Source organism: Branchiostoma floridae, chromosome 17 (assembly GCF_000003815.2).
Source record: "Branchiostoma floridae strain S238N-H82 chromosome 17, Bfl_VNyyK, whole genome shotgun sequence".
In the NCBI taxonomy this organism is placed as follows: Eukaryota; Metazoa; Chordata; class Leptocardii; order Amphioxiformes; family Branchiostomatidae; genus Branchiostoma; species Branchiostoma floridae.
The window spans coordinates 15,668,594-15,695,010 of record NC_049995.1 but is presented as its reverse complement, the minus strand read 5'-3'; the positions used below and the strand labels follow the sequence as shown (position 1 = coordinate 15,695,010).

At 42.0% G+C, this 26,417-nt stretch overlaps 1 protein-coding gene across 1 annotated transcript in view; it reads right to left on the bottom strand.

The window, feature by feature from the left end:
- Positions 1–14,895, bottom strand: part of LOC118404157 (zinc finger protein 395-like) — a 50,669-nt gene extending 35,774 nt beyond the window's left edge. The window contains exon 1 of the mRNA XM_035803180.1: positions 13,885–14,895. Within this exon, the coding sequence (XP_035659073.1) occupies positions 13,885–14,432 (548 nt within the window). The 5' untranslated portion in view covers positions 14,433–14,895. The remainder of the gene's footprint in view (positions 1–13,884) is intronic.
- Between the last annotated feature and the right edge of the window lie 11,522 nt (positions 14,896–26,417).

Here is a 26,417-nt window from a genome sequence, read left to right as displayed (position 1 = left end):
ATCCAGTCAGGTGGTGTAGTCTTTAGGCAGGACCAAGTCATTTCTTTGTTTCTCTGACATTTAAAGTAAAATCTGAGCAATAGGTACAGTGGATACAGGGCTGACTACATTCAATCAAGTAAAAACCTCTGCATATAGATATGGACACCTGGCCAATGCAACTACTTTTTGGTGGTGCCCTACCTTAAATGATTTTTCCCATAGACACACTTATTAAGAAATGTGGTGTAGTCATTGGGCTGGACCAATTCGTTTCTTTGTCTCTGATATTAAGAGTAAAATCTGAGGAATAGGTAAGGTGGGAACAGGACTGGGAGAAAAACTTGAATCTGATTACAGTTGAACTTGTGCAGGTGGCCACCTCTACATAAGGCCACACCAATTTAATTTCTTGGTTCACGGATTCGCTCTCTCCTATTTTTTTGGAAAAAAAAAATTAAAATAAAAATTACCACTCAGCAAATTTTCACCATTAATGAAACCATAGACCAACTTTCTGGTGTAGCAAATTGGCCTTTATATTATAAGCTCCTTTAAAAAAAAGTGTGGGTACACGTTCTGTTACTGTACAATTACAGTGTTTTCGTACTTTTTTCAAGCTGAAAACTTTTTTTCTTTATGTTTTGGATTAGCTGTTACCTTTACCCCAACCATTTTACAATTCTTATTTTTATTTTGCTCTCTCGCTCTACATTTTTTATGAAAAAATCCGTGAACCAAGAAATTAAATTGGTGTGGCCTAATGACCACCTGGCCAAAGTGACCACTTTTTGGTGATCCCTTAGACAATTTAGCCATTGACACAATGTCTACAATCTTTCTGAGTCACAATCTGACCACCTGTCCACATTGACCAGATCTTATCTGTCCCCTGAGTGGTCTCAACTGTATATTCACTGCCAAAATCTCTGGCACAACTTACCAAGGCATAAAGGTAGCACTACGGCTGTTTTCAAGTAGTTTTTCCTATGCGGCATTTTCTTGAATCTAAGAGTAAAAACCAACAAACTGTATTGAAAAAGCCATACTACGTCCCTCCCTTTTTGCTTATGTAGGACTAGGAGAGTTTTGCTGGCAGAGTGACCGAGCTAGAACAGATGTCTTTTGAAGAGGCCTTTTCAGCGTCCAAGTGCGGGGTGTATATCTTGGGCGCCTTGTCAGCACTGTCTCTTGTTCTAGTGCCAAATCAAATGTAACTGACGTCATAAATTAGTGCACTGTAAATTTTACTGCTATGAGGGTCTGCATGGGGGGGGTCCAAACAACAACGTTTTACTCTTTGAAATTCCTTCATGGCAAACAACAAGGTTTATAATACTATAATCTCCAGGACCTTTGCAACCTCTTTGTAGAGGCCTGAGGCTTTCATCATTATCCTTTCTGTTTGTGCAAGTGTGCTGCAGTAATATTCTTCAATTTCTTGGACCACAACATACTGGACGCCATCCAACAAACCTACAGGAAAATTTGTCTGTACAGTTTATTCAGGACAGCAAAGGTCTAAAAGATCGTAACTTGTCAGTATCGCAATAACTGCAATGAATTAAGATTACAATAGTGAATATCGTTGTACAGATTTCGTATCATGTCTCTTTGAGGACTGCCCAAGCAGTTTGCAACTTCAAAACACAGGACAAGTGGCCATACTAGAGGGTCTGTATGGGGGGTCCTGACAATGCTTTATCGTTTATGCTAAATTCGGGATGGCTGACTTCGCTTTACATGAAATTCACAAAAGCTACCAACGCTTTACGCTTCATTCCACTACGAACTACATAAAATAAAATAGCTTCCGTACGAATTACGGGAAATTAAAAAGGCCCCCCTACGCCTTACGCAAAAGAGCATGCAGACCCTCATACTACTCGTCTAAGAGTAAGATTCTTAGCCAACAAAGAAAAATCTGTAGAAGAACTTGTACAGACAATTCAGTGCAGGAAAATGCTATAAGACCTTTAAGTCTATCTTACTATATAAAGTGTGTCATGATATACACAAAACCATGTGCAGTCACGCTAGTGTTCTTTAAGTTTAAGATGCTAAGAAGTCTTTTGTTCGCCACAACAACAAGAAAGCAGCGCGCACAATAAGGCTTTTAGCTTTCCTCAAAGTGGCCATTGTCCGACGCGGAGGTCACATGACCGCCTCTTTCCCGCCAAAAACACCAGACGTCCATATGCCACTTGGCACGAGCGGGTCAACAACAAGGCTGGTTAGACGAGACCAAACCATTGTAGCTCCGGGAAGGGGGGAGGCAAGAGTTTTTATCCGTATTCCGTTTCTTTTATCTGATGAAACAAATGTACTAGATCTAAATCAAAGGCCTACCTATTTGATTTGTTGTCTCTCACATTTGGATTCAATAAAAGAAATATTTTGGCAAAAAATGAAGTTAGAAAAGAGTCTCTGCCTTTGTATATACAACAAAGTTCCAAGGAGTGAATATAAATTGCAGTAAGAAAATGAGGCTGAGTGAAAAAAGTTAAGATTCAAGTTTTCTTCCTTTATCTTAAAATGTCAAATAGCCAAGAAAATAACATGGTATCAAGACATAAATAAAGTCAAATAAAGTCATCAAGATTCGCTCTTGATACAGAGATTTAAAGACATGCACCAAACCCAATTAAGGAGTGTTACTGAACCTCCCCTCGTAACACACATCCTAACCGTAGACTTACTAGAGCATCAGTGAACTTTCCCCAAAACCCTACAGCAAGTCTGACGACTGTCTGACAAACAAGCCTTGTCACCTGCTCTACCAAGGCCCTTTACTTCTGTCAACAACAGTAGAATACTGTGTAGCTATAGCCTTGGCCTATTTCTTAAAACAATACAGTATAGACAGATCTGTACAAAAGTTACTACAAAGAAGCCTAAAAGAAATGCCCAGTCAGCGAAAGTTGATGCCTTGAGGGCAAAAATCTGGGCATCATTTGAGATGTGCACTTTGAATCCCTACCACTGTTTTACTAGCACACTTAGCCGCTAAGTACAGGTGTAGGTCCCATTGATAGGTTGCCAAAAACCGCAGGCCCTTTGTTTGACGCACTCTGTTTTCACCCGCAAGTCTTGTGGCCAATCACAAAGCAGATTTCACGCCCCAGTGCCCCTTTCCGCGTGCTGTTTACCACGTTTTCGACTCCTCTGGTGGGACAGTCCATTTTTTCACCACCCCCTTTGTCTCTACTAGATTAACTGGCTATAGGGAGGATAATTTGTGAGGGGAGTTTGGCCACCAGAGGGTTTTATTCGTCTGCTGTTAGTTTCTGATGGAAAATGTTTCCTTTACCATGGATTGACTTTGCAATTTTTGCTGAAGGAAGGCCTGGTGGAGGCTAGACCACCCCCGCACCAATCCACCCCGGTGGTACGACCCAAAGAGTCACTTCAAAGTAGAGGACCTAAAAACAGCAAACTTGTTTTTGAAGAGGAACAATTCGGTCATTCAGCCATTTACAAAGATCTTTGCTGATTGAGAAATACCATGCCACCCCCAGACACTGGATAAATACAAAACATCTAAAGACTTAAAAAAAGCAATGTAAGGACACGAACAGTCAAACCTGCCCAAGATGACCACTCAATGGACCAATAGAGCATGGTCTATTTGAGCAGGTGGTTGCTATAGACCTACTCATATGTCAATGGGGAAAATTATCCAAGGAATCACCCAAAAGTGGTCACAATTGCCAGGTGGTCCTTACATAGAGGTGGTCACTTGTACAGGTTTGACTGCATATCAATGGATAGGTGGTCACTAAGGCACGATCTACACACAGTTTTTCCCGATATTGGCGAGCCTACAACCTCTCGCCGACAGCTTTTTTTCATCGTCTAGATGGAACTACTATATCGCCATTACGATATCGGGAAAATTTCTCCCGAAAGGTCCGGACCATTCGTACAATACTACGATACCTTACCGATAGCTTAGCAGGGGTCCCCGACAGCTTCGCGCGCGTGTAGATGCTTCCCGACTTCGGGAAGGCTCATTAGCATATAACGCCATGTGGAAAATCGCGCTATATGTTTATGACTGCAAGCGCCATGGGTGTCCGGCCCCCTACGTTCTAGATCCCTCCCGACATCTCCACAGATATCGGTAAAAACTGCGTGTAGATTGGGCCTAAGTCACTTGTACAGGTTCGACTGTTATAACCATAGTTCTAACCTAGCTGAAACAAAGCCATCAGAGATGGCAGACTTCACCCCTTTACCCTTTAATAACTGCTTTGGAACCATTCCTATCCCATGAACAAAATACAGAAGAGCCCTAGTGAACCTAGCCTAAACGGGAACTATGCGGCTCCGGTTGTCTTACTGAGGGTTGACTGTGTTACGAGAAAGACGTTTGCTAGCATTGGGATTGGTCCACTTGTTTATATATTTACTCCTGGCAACTACCAACCAAAAAATGACCATGGTGACCTCAAACGACCCAACATGAAGGCTGCAAGAGAGGCTTCCTCTGAAACTAGTTCCTTCAAATTCCAGACCTCCTATTCTAAGTTGTAACCCTAAAGAATCAATGTCAAAGTTATTGAATTTCTTTTCTTTAGTCTAGATAAAGTCAAAACTGTACAAGTGACCACCTGTACACAAGGACCATCTGGGCAATGTGATCGCTGACCACTTTGTAGCTACGGTCCACTTGTTTATATATTTACTCCTGACAACTAGTAACCAAAAAATGACCATGGTGACCTCAAACGACCCAACAAGAAGGCAACAAGAAAGGTTGAAATTGAAACTAGTTCCTTCAAATTCCAGACTTTCCGTTCCAAGTTGTAACCCTAAAGAATCAATGTCAAAGTTATTGAATTTCTTTTCTTTAGTCTAGATAAAGTCAAAACTGTACAAGTGACCACCTGTACACAAGGACCATCTGGGCAATGTGACCGCTGACCACTTTGTAGCTACGGTCCACTTGTTTATATATTTACTCCTGGCAACTATCAACCAAAAAATGACCATGGTGACCTGAAACGACCCAAGAAGAAGGCAACAAGAAAAGGTTGAAATTGAAACTAGTTCCTTCAAATTCCAGACCGCCTCTTCCAAGTTGTAACCCTAAAGAGTCAATGTCAAAGTTATATTGAATTTCTTTTCTTTCGATGAAGCCAAACCTGTACAAGTGACCACCTGTACACAAGGACCATCTGGGCAATGTGACCGCTGACCACTTTGTAGCTTCGGTCCACTTGTTTATATATTTACTCCTGGCAACTATCAACCAAAAAATGACCACAGTGACCTCAAACGACCCAACAAGAAGGCAACAAGAAAGGTTGAAATTGAAACTAGTTCCTTCAAATTCCAGACCTCCTCTTATGAGTTCCAAACCTAAAGAATCAATGTCAAAGTTATTGAATTTCTTTCTTTAGTCTAGATAAAGTCAAAACTGTACAAGTGACCACCTGTACACAAGGACCATCTGGCCAGTATGACCACTTTTCCCATTGACACAAGTGGTAAGAATTCCATCTATAGTGACCACCTGTCCACTAGTCTGTGTGACACAAACTCTGCAGTTCAGGGCTGCAACTGGCCCCTCCCCGCAGAGTTGGTGGATGTTTTGTGGGCTGCTATAAGCCAGATTTAATCAGGCTACCTGTCAGTATTTAAACCAGATTTTATCTGAGCCCTCATCTTGAGTACAGTATTTGGGCTGGACAAGTGCCAGATTTTCATCCAAGGTCATCCTTTACTGTTTGGCTAGACTTGTGGAATGGGATACTAAATACTAACCCTGGGACAAACAAGATCAGTATCTATAGGGGCTTAGCACTTAGTCGTTAACACCTTTGGCTGTAAAACCCCCCACCTTAAAGATTTATCTATTTATTTATTGGCTTGGCTGTTCAAGTTTCAACACGCATGTATGTAATGTGGGGTTCAAGCACTGCCAAGCTGACCACGCCAACAGCTCTGAGCTTTTGGTGTTGTACTTCTAGTTTGCACATTGGATTTGTGATCCGGCTGCCCAGGTTTGCCATTGGTTCGAATCCCGGGAGTCTGGATATTGTTCCTTTCTGTTCTAGTACTTCTACTCGCCCCTCTGGTTGTTAATCTCCAAGCAGATCCTACGGTAGCATAAGATAGTATCAAAAGCTGGCAGAGGAGTGAAGCCGGCTTAGGAGTGTGTTTGGCTACCTGGGAAATGGACATGTTTTTGCTGACTACACTCCTTGGCCAGTTTGGTACTATTTTATGCCATTGTAGGATCTGCTTGGAGATTACACGCCAACAGCTCTGAGCTTTTAGTGTTGTACTTCTAGTTTGCACATTGGATTTGTAATCCGGCTGCCCAGGTTCGACATTAGTTCGAATCCCAGGAGTCTGGATATTGTTCCTTTCTGTACTACTTGCCCCTCTGGTTGTTTCACACAGCCAGGGCTGCCCAACGAGCCTGTGGCTATTACAAAGGGCTAGGTCTGCTGACAAAAACAGGGACAATACAAATAGAATTGGACAAGGACAGGATACTTATCAATAACTGTATTCTAAAACGTAAAAAAAAAACACCTTACAGATGCCACTATTATCATTAAGCCTATTAGCACACAATACCTGGCTGATAACTTGGGGTGATTTTTATCACATTGAATTATCACACCTTGTGTCATGAGATATCATCATATACAAAGGGTGACAATGTTACGATGATTATAATTACTTAATGTTAGATTTCCTCTCACCCTTTTGATTGCCAATAAAATGATGTTTTGCGACCAAGGTACTATCAAATATGATTAAAATTTTACTCAACAAAAAAAAATAACCGAAGTAGAATTTGGACCCAGAAATATTCAAAATTTCTGACATGAAACATTTCCAAAATTTCAAATCCTTTCATCAAAAGCTTTAGCTACTTCTTTGCTTAAAACTTTTACAGTAACGGGGGAGGTCCAAAGTCCGGTAACTGTTCTAAGTGAATGCGCATGGCTTTTGTCCTTGTCAATTTTACCTTGAACCCATCAAAAACAAACTTACATCTTCTAACAGCTATATAACTATGGCTTAAGCTGTACGGACATATATTTCATCTAACGGTAGCGTTCCGCACTGTGGTTTGGCCACACACAAAACTTACGGAAGGTTTTTGGCTCGCGTTCCAGTGGAACGTTCCAGCACAAAAAGGGGGTCCAAACTCCGGTAATGTAACTAAGAAGTCATTTCTGGCTACGTTTGATTATCCCATGTGCGCAAAATAACACAAAACATTACTACACTGTTCCGAAATTTACATACATGGTCCATTTGTTTCATTACGCCGATACACTCACGATAGCTGCGATCAAAATAAAGTCATGAAAAACATCGTCCTGTGGGCCTGCGGCAGATCTGTTCTTATGTTCCAATAACCTTGCCTTTGGGTCGATCTCTTTCGGGCCTGCTACAGCTATAACAAAGTGAGTAACTATGATGAGTGGACTACAGTTTGTAAAATTCCATGCAAACTGCTGACCCGGCGGAAACTGTAAGGTGATAACACGGGTCATCGGCCTATACCAAGAGCAAACAGCACTGCGATGGGGGTGGTACGGTTGCCACTATTGTCTCAGCCATGGCTCAGATGTTTGTTGCAGGAATAAATAAATGTTATGTGTCTTAGGTACGCAATGTAGGAAGAATCATTTAGCTTTAGTTACTGACAACCTTTAATCGCTTTCAAACGTTTGTTGTATCCCGCGTGCTACACCTGCACCGAGACGATTGGTATCGTCAAGGCATGTTTACAAGTGGCTCGGGACATTTACATTTTTTTAAAAAGGGGACTAGAGTAAGAGTAATTCATTCGTTGATGTTGCATATTGTTTCAACTCCTGACGGTGCATAAAAACTTAATAATATATGACATTTCAAAAATTAAAGAGATAAACTAAGGTGAGTAAATGAATAAAAAAGGGGTAGATAAATAGTAGTTCGTGTGTACATATTGTCATCGTCCAGCCGACCAGTCATTTTCCCATCCTTGCGACTGACTATTTGACTGTGACAGAAACGTCAAGTGAGCACGTTTGTCAGGTCTGAAGATGAGGATGTCCCAGGTACGTAACGATCTTCTTGATCAACAACGACAGTTTGCAATTATGGTACTTGATGTTTTTATCTTCTAGCACGTAATATTGCTGACTGTCAAGAGACGGCTTTAGGAAATTTTGTTACTAGTTTTAGCATGACACACACGCCGCCACAATTGTGGTCTGCCTTTTGTCTTTTCTTTTCTTTTTAGGCTAACGTCTGAAAAAACAGCCCTATAATGATATTTACCGAAGAAATAAAGCACTGAACACTCGCACTAGTGTGAGTCTACGGAAACAGTATATCTGACAGTCTGTTTATTTGACCTGCAGAATCTTACGCCTGAAACCTACCGTTACGCCCAAACGTCTCAGTATTTTGCTCGTAGTGGAAGAACATTAATACAAACTTTTGTTAACAGGTATATTTTAAACATTTTTCGATGTAATGAAATAGATAGCTAAACGATACGATAATAACAGTTTTCGCCGCACTGAGGGCACTGGTAGTGATAGGATGTAACGTTACACGTTTACGGTGAAAGGCGGAAACGGTTCCATGTATAGATCCGTGCACATACGAACATTGTGAACTTGTTCATCTTAAATTTCTATCATAGCTGAGATAAGAACTTGGAACTGTTACAGACCTTAATACAGAAGATCAAAACTCCCCGTACTGAATTCTGACGACCTTGCAGAAGTTGCAGTCCTACTGAACAAGCGAATACGGTCTACATACAGCAAAATCTTTAATCCAAAAATTGAAGTTTTCAATTCTGTAAACCGATCATAGGCGTAAGAGGAACGCTATCAATCGTGTGGATTTAAGGGTACACTAGAATCTTTTTTACTCTGCTTCTTCATCTTCTTCCTGGCCCATTTCGTATTCTGCATACCACGACGGCGGCTTCACGGGACGGCTACGACTGGAACCTTCCTGTGGCCGAGTATAACAACAAACCATGAAAGTAAAACTGATTCGACGAAAAAAAATTCATTTATAACTAAAACATAGACATCATTCATAACTAAGATCATAGTAAAGAGAACTATAGATATATGTAGTTATGCTCACAAGACCACGTATTCTATTGTGTCTGTATTCGCTACACTCTTATTACAATCCAAAATTCTGAATATAGCAAATGTATATAGCAAATGAACCAGAATACCTCCATCAATTGAGTCGGATTGTCCGAATATGATAAACATTATCGAACTGGGAAAAACATTTTGAAAGATTAGATATTGAATATGGAAAAAAACATGTGCCTGATACGTACTCTTACGTCTCGTGGCCTAGTACATAGCATAGTAGGCCGCTGGTTTTCTTTCCCTTCTATGCGTTGTTTCTTCCTTGCCTCCGCAAGCTCCTGTCTCTTTCGTTTTCTCTCTTCCTTTTCTGCCAACTTCTTTACACTCTCGGCTTGTTTCTTTTCTTTCTGCAGCCTCTTTTCCAACTCTTTCTGCTCCTTCTCCTCGCGTTTCTTCTTCATCTCTTCTTTCCTTCGTTCTTTCTTTTCTTCCTTTTCTTTCTTTTCTTTCTCTTTCAACCGCATCTCTTCCATTACTTCAGAGTGCGTTAACACTCTACCAGTCAGTCGTCTGTTGAGATTGCAGCGTGATGACTTTTTTGCTGGTGGTATTGGGATGAGGATATCATGCAGTTCCGGTGGGATGAGAGTTTGAATCAACGGACTTTGCAGCGGGTTACAAACTGTACATGCCGCATTACATGTTGGGCAAGCAGTATTGGAAGCACTGGCAGGTGTTCTGTCCTGTTGAGAAGAAGAAGCGGCAGTTGGAGTCATCGCGGAAGGAGTCGCCGTGGTAGACGACGTGGCAGTTGGAGTTTCCGTGGTGGACGACGTGGCCGTGGCAGTTGGAGTTTCCGTGGTGGACGACGTGGCCGTGGCAGTTGGAGTTTCCGTGGTGGACGACGTGGCCGTGGCAGTTGGAGTTTCCGTGGTGGACGACGTGGCCGTGGCAGTTGGAGTTGCCGTGGTGGATGACGCGGCAGTTGGAGTCGCCGTGGTGGAAGTTGACTCCCCCAACTCCGCTGCAGACATTCGGATCCATTTGTCATCGACGGCCTCGTCATTAAATGGATAAATTCCCGTTTTTGCAAACGATGTCTTGATGATGGCAGGATTGATGGCGTTGTCATAAACTGAACTAAATATGTTAGCAAAGTTCCGTTTTGTAACATGAAACGAGGTGTTCGCTGCCTGCATCACTTCCAGGGTCATTGCCCACTTCTTCTTGAGTGGCGCGAACACACTCACATCAAGGGGCTGGAGGAAGTGGGTCGTGTGAGGGGGGAGACCTAAGATTATAACGTCGTTTTGAATTGCATCCTCTAGCACTCTAAGCGTGATGTGACTGTAGTGCTGATCCAGGATAAGGATTACCGGCCTGTCGCTTGTGCAGTGCTTGAGAAAAGATAGCTTGAACCATCTCTCGAACAGCTCATCATCAATGAAACCTGAGTCGGAGTAAGCGTACAATGCGTTAGCAGGTCCGCCCTCAGTGTATTTCCCCCCCGGAAACGCTTTATTATATATGATCATGGGTGGCACTGTCTGCCCTGCCGCTGAGATGCACACAAGTGCCGACACATGGTCACGGCCACCGACTCGTCGTGACGGAGATCTCTTCCAGCCCTTGGGAACAACGACCTTGGACACTTTAGCAGACAAATCCATGCCAGTTTCGTCTGCATTGTAGATAACATGCGGTCTTTTGTCCTTGGCTTTTGCATCCGTCAGAATTTGCTCCAGTCGTTCGAAGTGTTCAAAGACTACGCCGGCTGTGGAAAAGGCCGCTCTTTCCTTGTCGAGTTGATCTGGTGACCTTAAGCTGAGGTCGGGATGGCGGCCTTTAAATCCCTTCCACCATCTCTTCCCGGGGCCGGAGTCCTTGAAGCGAGGTTCTTCACCCCTTCCTTTGGCACGTTTCTTCTCCACTTCAAAAGCAAGGGCTTTGATCACCCTGACTGTAGGGGGAAACCCCTTCTCTGCCAGATACTTGGCATAGACCACGAGGGCCCCCTCCTCCTCTGGTGAGAGGATGGAGGGTCTGCCCATCCTTTCTTTCGATTTGCCCGTTACTCTGTCATGCAGTGTTGATTGAGGAATACCATATTCCTTTGCTGTATTATTGAGTGTGTTTTCGTCTGTCTCTTCCAATGCTTGTAGAGCTCTATCCATGTCTTCCTGGTTATATTTTTTCCTCCTTGACGCCATCTGACAATGAGACAAATGTCGTTTATGAACTGAGATTTCCCTTCCCAAATAATACACCATCAATCAGATATTAAAAAGAAAATGCACCTCTTTGTTTGTTTGTTTGTTTACTTGTTTGTTTACTTGTTTGCTCATGGCCAACACGACTTAAGTATTTCAACTTGTACTCAACAAATTACGATAATAATACGCGATTAATTCTTTAACCTTGTGGAGTTCGAATTAAATATGGGCATTCAATCGAACGAGAAGTCATGTATAGTGAGAATTTTTATGTTTTCGTTCCCGTATCACATGTTTCGTTGTCAAAATATAACTTATACAAACGGAAACGTCCAAGGAATAATCCAGAGATGTCAACTTACCGCGACGACATGCGGAAAAGCGCAAAACTGCACGTAACTTGAAGCTGTGTTGTGAGTTGTTGAACAGCTGCGAGTCGTCTTGTGTTACGTTCGAATGATCACATGACGAGAATCACGTGATTAGTCAAAATGGCGGATGCAGCGATGGAGTGGAAACAATGGTCATCATTTTAGCTCCGATTATCCAAGGTAAAGACAAAGACAAGACTCGTCTGTGTTTTCAATGGAAAGTTTAATAAATAACCTTCATGTATGTGGTGACATATTATCACATGATGCATTGTACGAAGTATAATTCAACAGTTTCGAAGACCATGTTCTCAGCAAGTTCCCTCGTCAGCCTGTACGGAAGGCGTGAAACTTGTGCAATTTTTTCGATCTTTATCTACTGGGACTTACGAACTTCAACACATACTTCCGCTTTGCAGTTATTTACAACAAGGTTTAGTCCATAACTAGTTGTACTTATCATGCGCAGCTACCCATGCATGTCTCCGCAACAATGATTTTTAAAACGTTACCGGACATTGGACCTTACCGGACTTTGGACCCCCCCCGTTAGCAGAGCTCATCCACAATTTGCTATTTTACGGAAAAATCCCTGCAAAATACGACTAGGCCATTTTTCGAAACTTTGGGGTTCACTTCTGACCTTACATAATCAGACAGTGCCATAGACTTTATTTTGAGCCACGAATTTGAACCCGAAATGATGCATTACAACCTCTTGCAACCTCTGCATTGCATTGCATAGTGTATTAGTAGGGACTTCAAAAGGAAGCAAGACCCCATACTCTCAAACTTATTCACCTACTGGTACTCAAATTCTGAGTGCTATTCTACAAGACGACAAGATGATTTGAATTCTTTATATCAACAAATATAAATAAAGTATTCAGAAATATCGATTGTTTGAAAATAAATTATTTCTGACTTAATTTATTGATCATCATGTGGAGTAATTACCACCTATGGGGTCCTGGTTAGAGAGCCGGCTAGGACGAAAACAAGTTTGACCTGCCGCGACCCTCATTTGCATATCAATATCCATCACGCGCTATGTCAACACAGGAGCCGGCCGGCGAAAACAACAACTTCAGGGCTCAAACCCGCCTTTCCTTGGCACTTTGCGGGGGTTTTGGGGGACTTTGGAACGCCCAGAAAACCGCAGACATACACTTTGCGGTCCCAAAGTCACCCTCGTAAAAAGAGCAACCGACTGAAAGGAAACGCGCCGGATAAAAATGTCTTGAAACCGCAGGAATTGATAGATTAAAACAGGAAAGAACTGATACCGGCTTGCGTTTAGTATAATCCGTTCTTTGTTGGCAGAAGTCAACGGAGTTCAAATATTTCGCTACTGCCAGGCTATATATGATACACCAATGGTTTTGGATTACTTTTAAAGCGAGACCTTCTCGAATGTTCACGAGAAAAGAAGCGAAATTAAGACAATGATTTTGGCCATGATTTTTAAGATTTTGGAATGGAGAATTACAACCCTAATTTTTCATTTAAAAATCTTTAAAAGGAGCTTGGGCTGTGGCCAAATTTTCTTTGTTACAACAGCTCGACGGCACACTTTCAAAAGTCCCTTTGGGCATAACGATAGATAAACAATTGCGCACAGAGGAAGGGGACTTCCATAATTTTGAGTCAGGGACTTTTTCTGTGTCTCGGGGAAGAAAAATACTCCACAATACACCGCAAACATTGAAAAGAACAAAAATGTTGTTTTTAAAAGATTCTACATTACAAAGTAAGGTATAATTCTAGTTTAGGATGAGTTTTTGAGGCTTGGAAGTGAGAAGAAATAGATAAAACGTGCTGACAAATAAGAACAAAGACGGCCGGAAGGCACGCATTGTAACACTAGAAGCGTGTTTTTGTCGGCCGGAGCCGGTTTTTAGGTCGGGGGCGTTTTCCAAATCCAACCGGCTACCGGCAAAATGTTACCAAATATTGCACCAAATATAACATTAGAAATATTCCAGTAGTATGACAAATATTATATCAGCTGGTAGCGTTGTTTTTATTGAAATATATAGAAGATATCCGGACTTTTTGGCGGGACACATGTGGGCCCCATGCGGCATGGGTGCCGGCGTTGGGCAACCGGCTTTTTTCACGCTTTGTAACTCGAGTTGTTTACGAAGAAGCGGACTTGATTTACGACTAAAAATACGTGCTTTAAATCTGGGAAAAGTCTTCAAAATACGTTTTAAAAGGGTTGAGATTTTCAAATACCTGTCTTTCTTGGGGACATCGATGCTATGTGAGACTCCCCGCTTGCGAGAGTCTTGCGGCGCAGGGTCGGCCAGTTTGGCGAAGTCCCGGTCCTGGTGGTCCACGAGGCGGGCCGACTTTCGACTCTCCAGCAACCGCAAATCCTCGAGCCTCCGCTGGACAACTACCGGCTTGCCGGTGGCCTGGTCCCGGTCACATAGCTGCACCATCACCGTGAGATTCTCGGGCTTATGCTCGGTGACAGAGCCGGATACCTCCCGCCCGTGGTGGGTGAGGAACACCCGCTGTCCCGGTTCAAGCTTTAGCCCGCACATGCCGCGGAACCCGCACCCTATCAGCTTCTCTTCGGTTAACTCGACGACTTCTCCCGTGTCTAGGGCGACAGAGTAGGCGATGGCTTCCCCAGGGGTGGTGGTGGCTGCTTCAGGGGGTGGGGAGCCCGACTTGGTAGCTCGAATCACCCCCGGGTGAAGGTAGCCATCCTTGCCGGGCACGCACACTCTGCTCCCGATGATGGACCTCTTCGCGAGCCGCTTGCCGACAAGCATGCTTGGGTGACGAGGTTGTGTTGAACTCCACAATGTCTTGTCAAGAAATGTGGCTCAAAAACGTGGAAATTTGCGGAGAATCTGTCAAGAAATTTGACAATTCTTGCCACAAGATGTTGTCCAAGGAGATACCGGTCAATCACAGACGGGCACCGGCATGTTTTCGTCTCGAAAATTATTTTGCTACAATACTCCGGTCAAAGTTGGCACAAAACGGCACAAAATTCACCTCAAATTCCTTCGCAGCGGACAGTCAGCTCTTCAACTCCCGTCAGAAATCGTGTATCCGGACAATTGTGTCTTGAAAAGATAAGAAAATGATCCAAGGAGGTACGGGGGGAGGAAGAAACGTGCCTTCCGTAGTCTTGCAAAAGCCGGTGTTTTCGTACCGGTTTGTTTTGGTACTGGGGGCGTGTGTGCCCACCGCACCGGTAAAACGAGCGATAACTTGGTTCACGTCACTTTTATTATCTTGCCAAACAAGCCACTAATTCGCATATCAATTCTAAGAAGATAAACATGGAATACACACTTGTAAATGATCCTTTAAAATCATAATTACTATTAAGTTATGAATTAAAATGAACTTGTAACAGTTGATATGCCGCAAAGAAATACTACTAACGCTATGTTAGACTCCAACCTCCGAATCTTTTTCTGATATTTTATCTTTTGATTCTTATTTCAATTGAAAGAACTAAAAATCAGACTTACCCCAACACACTGTCCTTCCGAAATTTCATCGCATCTATTGCATCATAGAGGGAGGGAAATTGTTTTACTTTTGCGTTATCCAAAACCACAATAAAGATTTGTTTTTGCCACCGGCGTTTTCAAGAAAAACAACGTCACATGACATCTGTGATAAGTTAGGATACTCGGCCTCTGATTGGTCGAAGCGGCCCATCCCTTGGCATCGATTGGCTGCACCGTTCTCGACTGTGATTGGTCAGTGAGGGAATGTAATTAGACCAGGGTCATGTTGATCTTTTGGGTTCTTCGGTCGTCAATCTTTTCGGGATGTTTTGTTGGAACGTTTCCACATTTCTACCCAGAGGGGCGGCTTAGAATAAGGATTTAGGGCCTCAGAGGCAACAAACGTGGCCTGGTCGTCTATTTAGTTGGGCAGACGGTGACAAAAATCTGCTATTGCTGGACGTTGTGCTATTTCTTTCGCCAACAGCACCAAAGGGTGTCATATATTCTCGACTACATGTGGCATTGTTAGCCAAACCTGCTCAAGACGACCAGGTAGGGAGCAATGAAAAGTGGTCATCTTGGACAGGTGATCTTTTTGTAGAGAATCGACTGACGACAACATAAGACCGAGACTCAATGGTTTCCAAGTCGAGAGATGTATTAACGTTATGTTATACTTATACAGTAGATCTATAACGTAGATAAATAGATGGATGGAAAATGATGTTTTGAAGAGTACCAACATTTTCAATTCCCATCGAGAAAAAGGTCCTACAAAATTGTTAGTTTCACTTAAAATAACTTGGTCTAGCTACTTGGTTAAACAAACTTCAGATACAGTAACATCTTGGCAACCCATCGTCCATTGTTTACAATCGTCTCCAAGAAACACGGCTACGTCTTGTCGTTTATTTACACCTGTCAATCATGAACATATATCACGCCCATTGACAAAAGAACAAAGGCCTTGGACTCTATAGCTACTCGCCTTGGACAGAACGCATTGCGGTAAAATTCTACTGTGAATTTGTTGTTCGCGTATAACGTTATAAGGTTGAGTTTCCGAATAATGTGATATGTTTTGATTTCTTCGTATGTGTACCTGGGCCCCGATGGAAATCAGTTTGCCAAAACTGAATCGGACTACCTAGTAGGAGTCTGAAAATCTTAATAAACAATGATGAATGGAGATCTTTATGTTTATTGCACATTTTTGACCCACTGGGCTAAGTATTGTCGTTGTATATGGAGAATCCTAATAAATAAGTAAGTACAGGTCACATGGTAACAATCATATATTTGTAACAATGAAAACAATCATACACATCTAGATCTATATATCCAGAAATAAACAATAAATGCTGTGGCGGATCGCGGAAAAGATATCGTATGCAACGTTGACCAAACATATTACAGAAACTGTTGTGAATTCTATGTTACTACTACAAGACAACAACACATTGCAACTGAGGCAATGCTTGTCAAAGATTAAAACGGTATCTAGTTATTGTTGACACTTGCGTTTACGTGACAGATTGTTGATAGATAGATAAATAAAAACAATTCGCCAGCCAGCCAGAATCGCATAAAGTTGCACGTATGCACAATATGTTTTGAGACATTGCTGACTTCGCTCTTTTGTTTGTGTTCGTTCGAAACAGCAGCGTTCCATGATCCATCTCCAAGAAAATCGATAAAACCTATCTTATCTGATCTTAACAGGATGATACATCAAATCGCCCCTTAGCGGTTCAGATCTTTATTATAGCACATGTTTGAATATTGCGTTGATCGATAGTGATAATCTCCAAGCAGATCCTTCGGTAGGATAAGATAGTATCAAAAGCTGACAGAGGAGTGAAGCCGGCCTAGGAGTGTGTTTCGCTACAAGGCAAATGGACACCTTTTGGCTGACTACACTCCTTGGCCAGTTTGGTACTATCTTATGTCATTGTAGAATCTGGTTGGAGATTACGATAGTGATTCTATCATTGCCTTCATACATACAACTATCAACCATCGGTGCCATTACATTTGTAACGTTAGCCTCTAATTTTGAACTGTCACTATTCGTTTGCGCTTTTGGCTTGTGATCTGTTTTGTTTTGATGTTGTTTTTTAAGTTCTCAGATTCATGTTGTTTGCGCCACAAAAAGCCTCGATATTGTGAAGAAAGAAAGCTCCTAGATTTTACATGATACAGAAATAGTAATAGATACAGTACTAGTATATAGCGGGCATCAGGGTAAAATTAAGAGCGACATCTAGCGTGCGGAAGCAGACGGCAGTTAAAATTGCTACATCTCCCCTCGCTTTCCAAGAAGAGCCGCGATTGTAGCAAAGTCGCACGTATGCCACAACCCCGCGCGAAATGGCGCGAAAACCATCTGTGCATCTCGTCCTACAATTGTCGGGCTCTTTTTAATTGCTAATATCAACGATCAGTCAATCGTATTTTATTTCTTCTTGGAAACCCTCCTCTCTCTCTCTCTCTCGGCTTGTCTTCTCACGACCGTTGTTATTTTCGCTTGACAATCAAACGGAGTTCATTTCTAAAGGCAAATACACCCAAGAATGTTTATACCTTAGAACCAATGATAAAAAAAATGACACGCTAGACTCAATATGTTTAACGCTGGTTCACCTTTATCCGAGGGTAACCTATATTCGTTGTTTGTAAGAAAAAACGTATTTAGAGATATGAAGTCGACAGACGGTGGTTTCAAATCGGAACATTTTGAAAATATTGCAAATTTGAAACCACTGTCCGCAGACTTAATACTCCTAGATGCGCTGTTTTTAAAAACAACGGATAAAGGTCACCCCACGTATAAAGGTGAACTATCGTTACTTATTCATATGTATAGATATGTCTGTTTATATGTACTGTAAGTAGTTGTAAACCTTACGAAAATCGCTTTGCTTTTGCTGTGTCAATAAAGATTTCTTACTTCTAAGAGCTCTGAATTTCGATCTTATTTGAAACTGAAGCATGAGCGATCTGTCATTCCCATTTTTGGTTAAAAAAAGTCTCCCAAAGCGAGAGTAGATTCAAATCCAGTCTATCCAGTATTTTCTGGATGTAACCGGCCTTCGGCGCAACGCTCTGGCTTCGCGGGAAAGCAGTGATGGTTTATATATTCCATTACATCATCCCTAACTTGATTTGCATTCTAAAGGTGCTCTTACAGTATTTCCAAACAACAATGACTGAATCAATAAATAGGAACATCGATAACATGAGTAGAAAGTTAGAAAATCCAAACAATGAAGGCCGAAACAGTATCCAGTATTCTACAAACATAAGTCCGGCTTTGGCTGTTTTTTAAATGCATTTTTAGGCGTTTTATCGGACTTTCTACTGGGTGCTGTTTTATAAATGTCCGACTGGAACTTGTAGTGCAAGGCATAAGTAAAGAAATAGCACAAAATAGAAAACCTGATAAAAAAATTATCTCCAACCAGATCCGCGGTGCGTAATGTATAGACTCCCTTAGCCGGCTATACTCCCTGGCCAGCTTTGATACTATCTTATGGCACCGTAGGATCTGCTTGGAGATTAATAAAAATGCCTAAACGCGTCAAAAACAGCCAGAGCCGAACCTCTGCTTGGAGATTAATATCCAAGGCCAGCCCAATGGATACTATCATGGCAACCGAGAAATCTGCTTGCGAGCATAGCCTTGGTGTGTTTAATTTATCTTCGGCAGGTGGCAGATGACCTTACGGAGAACAAACACAGTCTGTGGGCGATGGTTTGCCCCGCCCACTCCCACTGTTCGACTGGACCTCGGGGTTTGTCCAATAGTCTTGGGAAAACCAGTCACCTGAGCTGGGACTACGTAGTTACGATCTATTTTGGTCCTATATTTGTCCAATAGCAATTAGGTACAGACTATGACAGATGTGGGATTTTTGTACCCCCAAACACTGCCTCACCCACCCACTCGGTCACTCACTCACATATGTCCACTCTCACACATGTACTCACTCTCTCATGCACTCACTCACGCACGCACTCACTCAACTTGCTCGCTCGCTCGCTCACGCACGCACGCACGCACTCACTCACTCAACTTGCTCGCTCGGTCGCTCACGCACGCACGCACTCGCTCGCTCGCTCACTCACCCACTCGCTCGCTCACTCACTCATTCATTCACTCACTGTCTCAATCACTCCCTCCACTCACTCACTCGCTCACTCACTCGCTCACTCACTCAAGCACACACACTAACTCACTCGACTCGCTCGCTCACTCACTCACTCACTCACTCACTCACTCACTCACTCACTCACTCACTCACTCACTCACTCACTCACTCACTCACTCACTCACCCTAAGACAAAGACGATCAAACAAAGTGAACACACCATCCAATACACCGGCTACACGTGTTGGACAAGCAAAGAAGCAAATGCTTCTAAACCTTGAAGGGGTGTTTAGCACTATTTTACGGTCAATTTCAGAAAGAATGTCGCTGGGTCTCAAAACACCCGTAGGCAAAAACTACAGGGGTTAAATGCCTTTAAACTAAATTTACCAATCGTAAGCACAAACTACCCTACCGTGAATAGGCCCAACAAAAGACACACAAAGACCTAATGATCTACTCTTACTTCCACGCGCTTAGATTACTTAAAAGCAGAATAATCTTTGTAAGTAACAAGTCAAAAGACATAATACCAACATGCCTAAATGCATAGGTCAAGTGATGACAGCACAGCAAAATGATGCAATATGTCATAGACGTAGAGGACAGAAAGTCACACCTGCAAATACGTCCGTGAAGGTTAGACATCCATGTAATACGATACTCCAAATAGCAGTTACTCAAGCAACTGGATATGATTTTCGAAATGGTCAGACGTTTCAGGCAGCATCCATTACCTTTCGTCAGACATCGACAAAATGGTAATAAAGATTGATAAAGAGACAATAAAGAGAGCAGTCTTGAGCAGGTAACCAAAGAGTGAACGTTTCTCCATTCTACGCATTCTAAATACTAGGTTCTGCGATTGGGGAAAGTTTGGAACTTTAAAACAATTGAAAAATACATAAACAAACATACAAGACGCCCATAAGAGTATGGACCTTCGCCACCTGAAGTGATAGAAAGGCAAAAAGCAATAAATACGTCCAAACTCTTATAAAAACACACACAAGATGTGTGAAATATTCAACGAAGATATTCTATACGGCCTTGATGAACAAAATTGCACAATCTGCGAATTAAATACCCATTGTGCCTTTACAAATATCAAGGGTGACTGCTTCGCTTTACATTTGTCGCTGCTAGGTTACGATGGACTAACGATAGCAGTGCAAACCATACTAATGATTACTTCTTACGGCGTCCAAGACCAAGCCGTGACAGAGATGACAATTAACATTGGCATCGCATGCACTTTACGTTGTATTTCACGACTCTGAACATTTCAAACAGTTGAATTGTGAGTTTACCAAACGATGCATTCTGTATATTCCCAATTGAACGAACCAAAGGACAAATATAATGGATAATGTTTAGGATTATGACAATTACTTACTAGACAAACATAAATATCAAGATTTAAACGCAACATTATAACGTAAACTAAGGGAACGTATCTCACATTTTACAACACTATAGATACTATATCAGCGACAATTAACGTTAGAATATATTAATTAGATGCCTAAAACTATTATTGATATTACCTTCTTTCCACGAACAGCATTCCTCCGATGACAGCATACTTGGGGCAAAGTTGTATTTTCATCTTCATATTGAATCGCTATCATCAATTCAATGTTTTTGTATTATGTTGAAATCATCAACATTTGTGAGATACGCGAGTCACACAGTCGGCCGGTAGATCGTTGACCCCGTTCGAACAATGTTGCAATTTCCTTTTATTAGATCGCAACACGGTGTAAAGCCGATTGCGACATGGTGTAACATCGTAATACTAAACCAAGGTCCTTGCGTAAACTCCCCACGTGGATTTTGTTCTATTCCTTAGTCAGAGTGCACTTTGTGTCATGTCAGTGCATTTTGCACCATTGCATTGTATTTGCACTATACCAGTGCAATTTGCACCATCAAACGTTGCCAGTGCATTTTGCACTAAGTCACAAAAATGCCATGTGTAGGATTAGAGATAGCGTTCTACAGTTAGTACTAGCACAATCCGTACCTATAGTACTCTCTAGCGAACACATTTTACCTACGAAACAAGGCTTTGGATCAAAACAGTGCATATAATATACAGTGTTCATAGATATATCAATTTTGCATGCACCGTTATAATCTACATTGTACTAAAGTACAAATAGAACAACATTAGAAATCGAACGATTCGAAAATTCGGTATCGGCGTTAGTGTCATCTTCAACGTGTGATCACACCCACGCTAAAGGCAATCTAAAAATCAATCTTTCTCTCCAATTTGCGTTTGAGATTTTAGCCCGCTACGACATTCAGAGCATCCATTGGTGAATTTCATTCGGAAGAATAATATACGAGTGTCTGACAACAACATTCTCAAATTACCACATATTTTAACCTTGACTCTTGTATTGAAACTGTGCCACCAGTACGTGTGACCTACGATGACCTCACGTTCAAGGTAGGCAGAAAAACACGTCACGCTAAAATAAGACACTACGGTAATTTAGAGTTGAAGGTAGGATGTCAATTCTATTAATTTGCCGGAAATTGTGGAAAACGATAGTCTATACCAGGCTTTTGGTAAGACTAAAAAACAATGGTAAAAACTGGACAAAATAGGGAGAACATTTTACCAGAGGGCTTGACTTCGGATGGTCATTGGTGTAAAGGTTTACCCGCAAATTATAACTTAGCTTTTGACCAATTCCTATCATTTTCCAGCAACCTACGAAGCGCGGTAGAGAATGGGGGAAGCGAGACTGTCAGAAAAAGCTCGGTAGTCAGAAAGTGTCAGATCTTTCCCCCTAACATCTGCTTGGAAATAATTAGATACAGGTGGTGCAATAAAACATTTAAGTTACCAACCTTTTTGTGACGATCTCGACTTCGTTGGAAGGCGTTGGTGGACGCTGGGTGACCTCTTCCTCCACTTTCTTCTTGCCATTTTCTTCAGAAAGAGTGCCCGGATCTTCGTAAGGTTGTTTCCTGAATTTTCCGATCATCAGTATTTCCCTCAGTCCATAGCTGTGCTCTTGTTGTTGTTGTTGCATCTTCTGACCAACCTCTTCCGGAAACTTGGGTCGCTTGGTGCAGTGTCTGCACATGTTAAACCTTTTGTTTTCCTCACGGTAGTCAAGAGATTTCGAAATCAAAAACTCTGAGACTCCAACAAAGCTTCTCAGTCCACCAAAATACCGCCTCAGAAAAATTGGAATGCCTCACATATATGCTACGCGAATTGGTAGTGGTAGACACTAAAAAAGCAGACCGGACGCCGGTAAAATGTAGTTTCTCTCTAACGTTGGACTCAGCTACAATCGACAGCGATGGTACCAGATATTGACGGATGAATTTGTCAAATTCTGTAAATAACTCTCCCAGCAAAAAAGCTCTCACGATATACCGCCTTTGAGTGATAGAATGCAGCGACTACTTGAGAGTGCCAATATGAATATACCGGCCGGCGTCAAGCCAATACTGAGTATAGTTGTGCAATATTGGAATGACTCATTTGTTATGACGTCACGGGAGGGACTTCAGTAAAAGCGCAATCGAAACCATGTATTACATCAGCTACTTTGTACCTTCCCTTTATGACACCAACATCTTTTCTATAACATATAGATACCTATATTGACTGATAAATTCATCGATATTTCTTACGTAATTATTCGATACCCCTGGGTATAAAAATGGAACGGCCCTATAGTGGGCATCCCTGACACGAGGCACGTAACACACGTAACATTCTGCCGGGCCAAGGCCTAATTTTTGTCAACAACTTTAAGTGCAGTGAGCAGTAAATGGCAAAGCCCTAGGGGGAACTGATACCTCTTTTAGAAATAATGCGAACATAAGGGAGATAGTATCAAAGCTGGCAGAGGAGTATAGCCGGCCAAAGGGAGCCAGGCGGGTACCTCTGGCAAAATACACAGTCCTAAGCCGGCTTCACTCCTCTGTCAGCTTTTGATACTATCTTATGCTACCGTAGGATCTGCTTGGAGGTTAATTAAATTTGATTTGACTTGTTCTGGACTCCCTTTGGTGAATTGTAGCCAACTCGCACGTACACCTTACACTTTACTCCAAGCTCGTCGGGCCTTTCCTAGAAGGCCACTGGAAGGGGAGGGGGGTTGCAGGTGTGTAAAATGACACAATAGGGGGGAAGTTGAACAATATTTCATTCAATGAATGAATTAATACCTTTATTGTACATATCTACCCACTCGCATACGTACAGGTTACAACAAAAGAACAGTTTACATATAACGTTACCTGACACATATACAAAGTCATCCTACCACAGAATTATGCTCTTCCAAGGAGTGAATTCGAGTTCTTCTCGCTTCTTTGTGATGGTGAAAATGTAGGAACAGGCCCGTTTTACAATCATAGGTCTGTGTAAAACCTCTAAATTATTAGAAATATGGATTTGTCTATAGTAGGAAAACAAAGGATCTATCAGTCTATAAGGTTTAGCTCTCTCTTTCTTGTAATAATCCACAGTCTACTAAAAAAATGCTGTTTATCTTCTATTCTATCTAGATTACAAGTCAAGTCAAGTTTATTGCACAACGATGGCAACTGGTACAATGTATAGCAAGTAACATGTATTATCAACAACTACAAACTATCTACAACAGTATACTAATCTAACATAACAGAAAATATGGCGGCATAGTGTATTTCAAATTGTTAGAACATTACTTCTCTTTTGCATAGCATTATATATATATATATTGGCCTAGGTGGACAGATATGAAGTCGGGACATGATAGAAGTACATTGAATATTTCTCTGCTTGATTTGGGTAATGTTGTTCTGTTGTTACATATGGTCAATAACTTTTTCCTTTCTTCATTATAGTATCGACATATTCTGTGTTTCCAGACGAGTGCATTTATATATTACAGACTTGGGTGACGAAGGGAGGCATGATATCCACAAGAAATTGATGAATAAGCCGACACTACAATACAGTGATTAGTGTATTGGGTTCTTAAACGTCCCCCATCCATACACAGGACCTAGGGATTGACTTCCCCAGCCGAACGACGATCTAATCGTTGACGCAACCCTAACCGTGCCGGAGCGGTGTTAGAACCTCTGCCCTCTGGATCCAAAGATCTACTTGCGTTGAATTTAGTTCACTATAATCTAGTAGCAATGGATTTTTTTTCAAATAACACAACATGTAGAGTACTCTATCAGAGCTTGACCCGTACTATATCTTTATATGCAGATGACGAGCACTGGATTTGGTACATATAGGGGATGGGGCAAGCGATGAACTTGGGACGAGAGGGAACATGCAAATGAACATAAACGTCCAATTCCTGGTACTTCGTTTATCATGCTTTTCGACACGTATGCATTTCCTTAGTCTATATCATACTTCTTTGCTTGCGGATAAATGTCAGGGTTTGGCCAAACGGGGTGAATGACTTAGACTTCACTGCCCTTAGAGTTGCCTGCAAACCATTTAACTTTCTTTCTTGTTTCTTCCTTTAGTGCCCACGATCATTATGTTGATCATTAATATGGCACAGTCTTTATTTAACTTCCTATACAAGGGACGTCCTTAGCCGAAGCTATGGACTCATTTTTCACCGGAGTGAAGTTGGAAAAGTCGTGTAAAGCCCTTTTCCCAAGGGCACAACATCGGGACAAATCCGCGGTTTCGAACCAGTTACCTCTGGGGTCTGGGTCAAAAACCTTACAGATTGCGCCACACGATGCTACTATACAATGCCACGTATATTCATATATACTGTAGTAACAAATCGATCCCTACTCAAGCATCAGAGTAAGATAGAGAACGAACGTGGCAGTGGATGACGTGATCGATGTATTTCCAGTGCAGAAGCTATTTGGGTCTAAGTAGGCTTTCAGTTGTTGTTATCTATTCATCGGAAACTGCTTGTCGTGTGGCCAACCGCAATGCCTTCTAGTACAGTCAAACCTGTCTATAGCGGCCACTCAAGGGACCGGACAAATTTGGCCACTATAGACAGGTGGCCTCTGTATAGAGGTGGCAACTTGTAGATAAAATACCCAAGGGACCGACAAAAAGTGGCCACTATGGACAGGTGGCCCCTCTGTAGAGGTGGCCCCTAATACAGGTTTGACTGTAGCTGTTTTCAGCTTTTTCCGTCATCGCGAGGAACTAAGTATTGTTTTTAGAGCCAATGTGTGCGTGGGTTTATGTGTGTGTGTGTGTGTGTGTGTGTGCGTCTGTGTGTTTGTATAAGATGTGTGCAGTGCGTCTGTATTTCAGCTGTGTGTGTGTGTGTCTATTATTGTGTTTACAAAAGTATTGCTCTGTGAGTGTTGTGTGTGCGCCTCAATACTGCCAAATGAGAAAGAAAATATGAATGAAGTGATTCAAAGATGTACCAACGCAACATCAGCAATCCTGAGGTATACACTCCAGATATTCAGGTGTTCAAGACAATTTTGAGAAGGCCTCTATAACAATGTTGTTTTGACGTGGATATATGTGAGTTGATGTCACACAAGCTCTTCAAATCGGGTGTCCTCAAAGTAATTGCAAAGCCTGTTTGCCAGAGTATTTCGTGCAATTATCCGGCTGGTGCAATAATGCGAAGTTATCCAGCTAGCTGGACAGGTTTGGGATTTTGGAATTCAGTGCAGTTAACTGAAGTGTGCTTAAACCTGTTATGCAAACCTGCTGGCAAAAGGTATTATCACTAAATCCCCTGCCCCAAACCTTAAGCCGATGTATTGAACCCAACGGCGGTTATACCGGCTGAGCAATAAAGATACAGAAGCAGGCGTGTCACGCCAAAGGGCGGTTAGTTATACCTGCTATACATGACTTTATCTCACCTTGTGGTATATGCAATTATATGTAGATCTGGTCCATTTTGTCTCGCCCCAAACCCTAGTCTGTTTATTGACAGGGCTGTAACTGGCCCCTTCCTGCAGAGGGGTTGGCAATGTTTGGCGGGCCGCTATAAGCGTGATTTAATCAGTCAAGCCTTGCTCGTAGTTTAGCTATGTTTGTGTGTTTGTGTGTGTGCATGTGTGTATTTGTGTGTGTATCTGTGTGTGTGTATTTGTGTGTGTGTGTGTGTATTTGTGTGTATGTGTGTTAGTGTGTGTGTGTATTTGT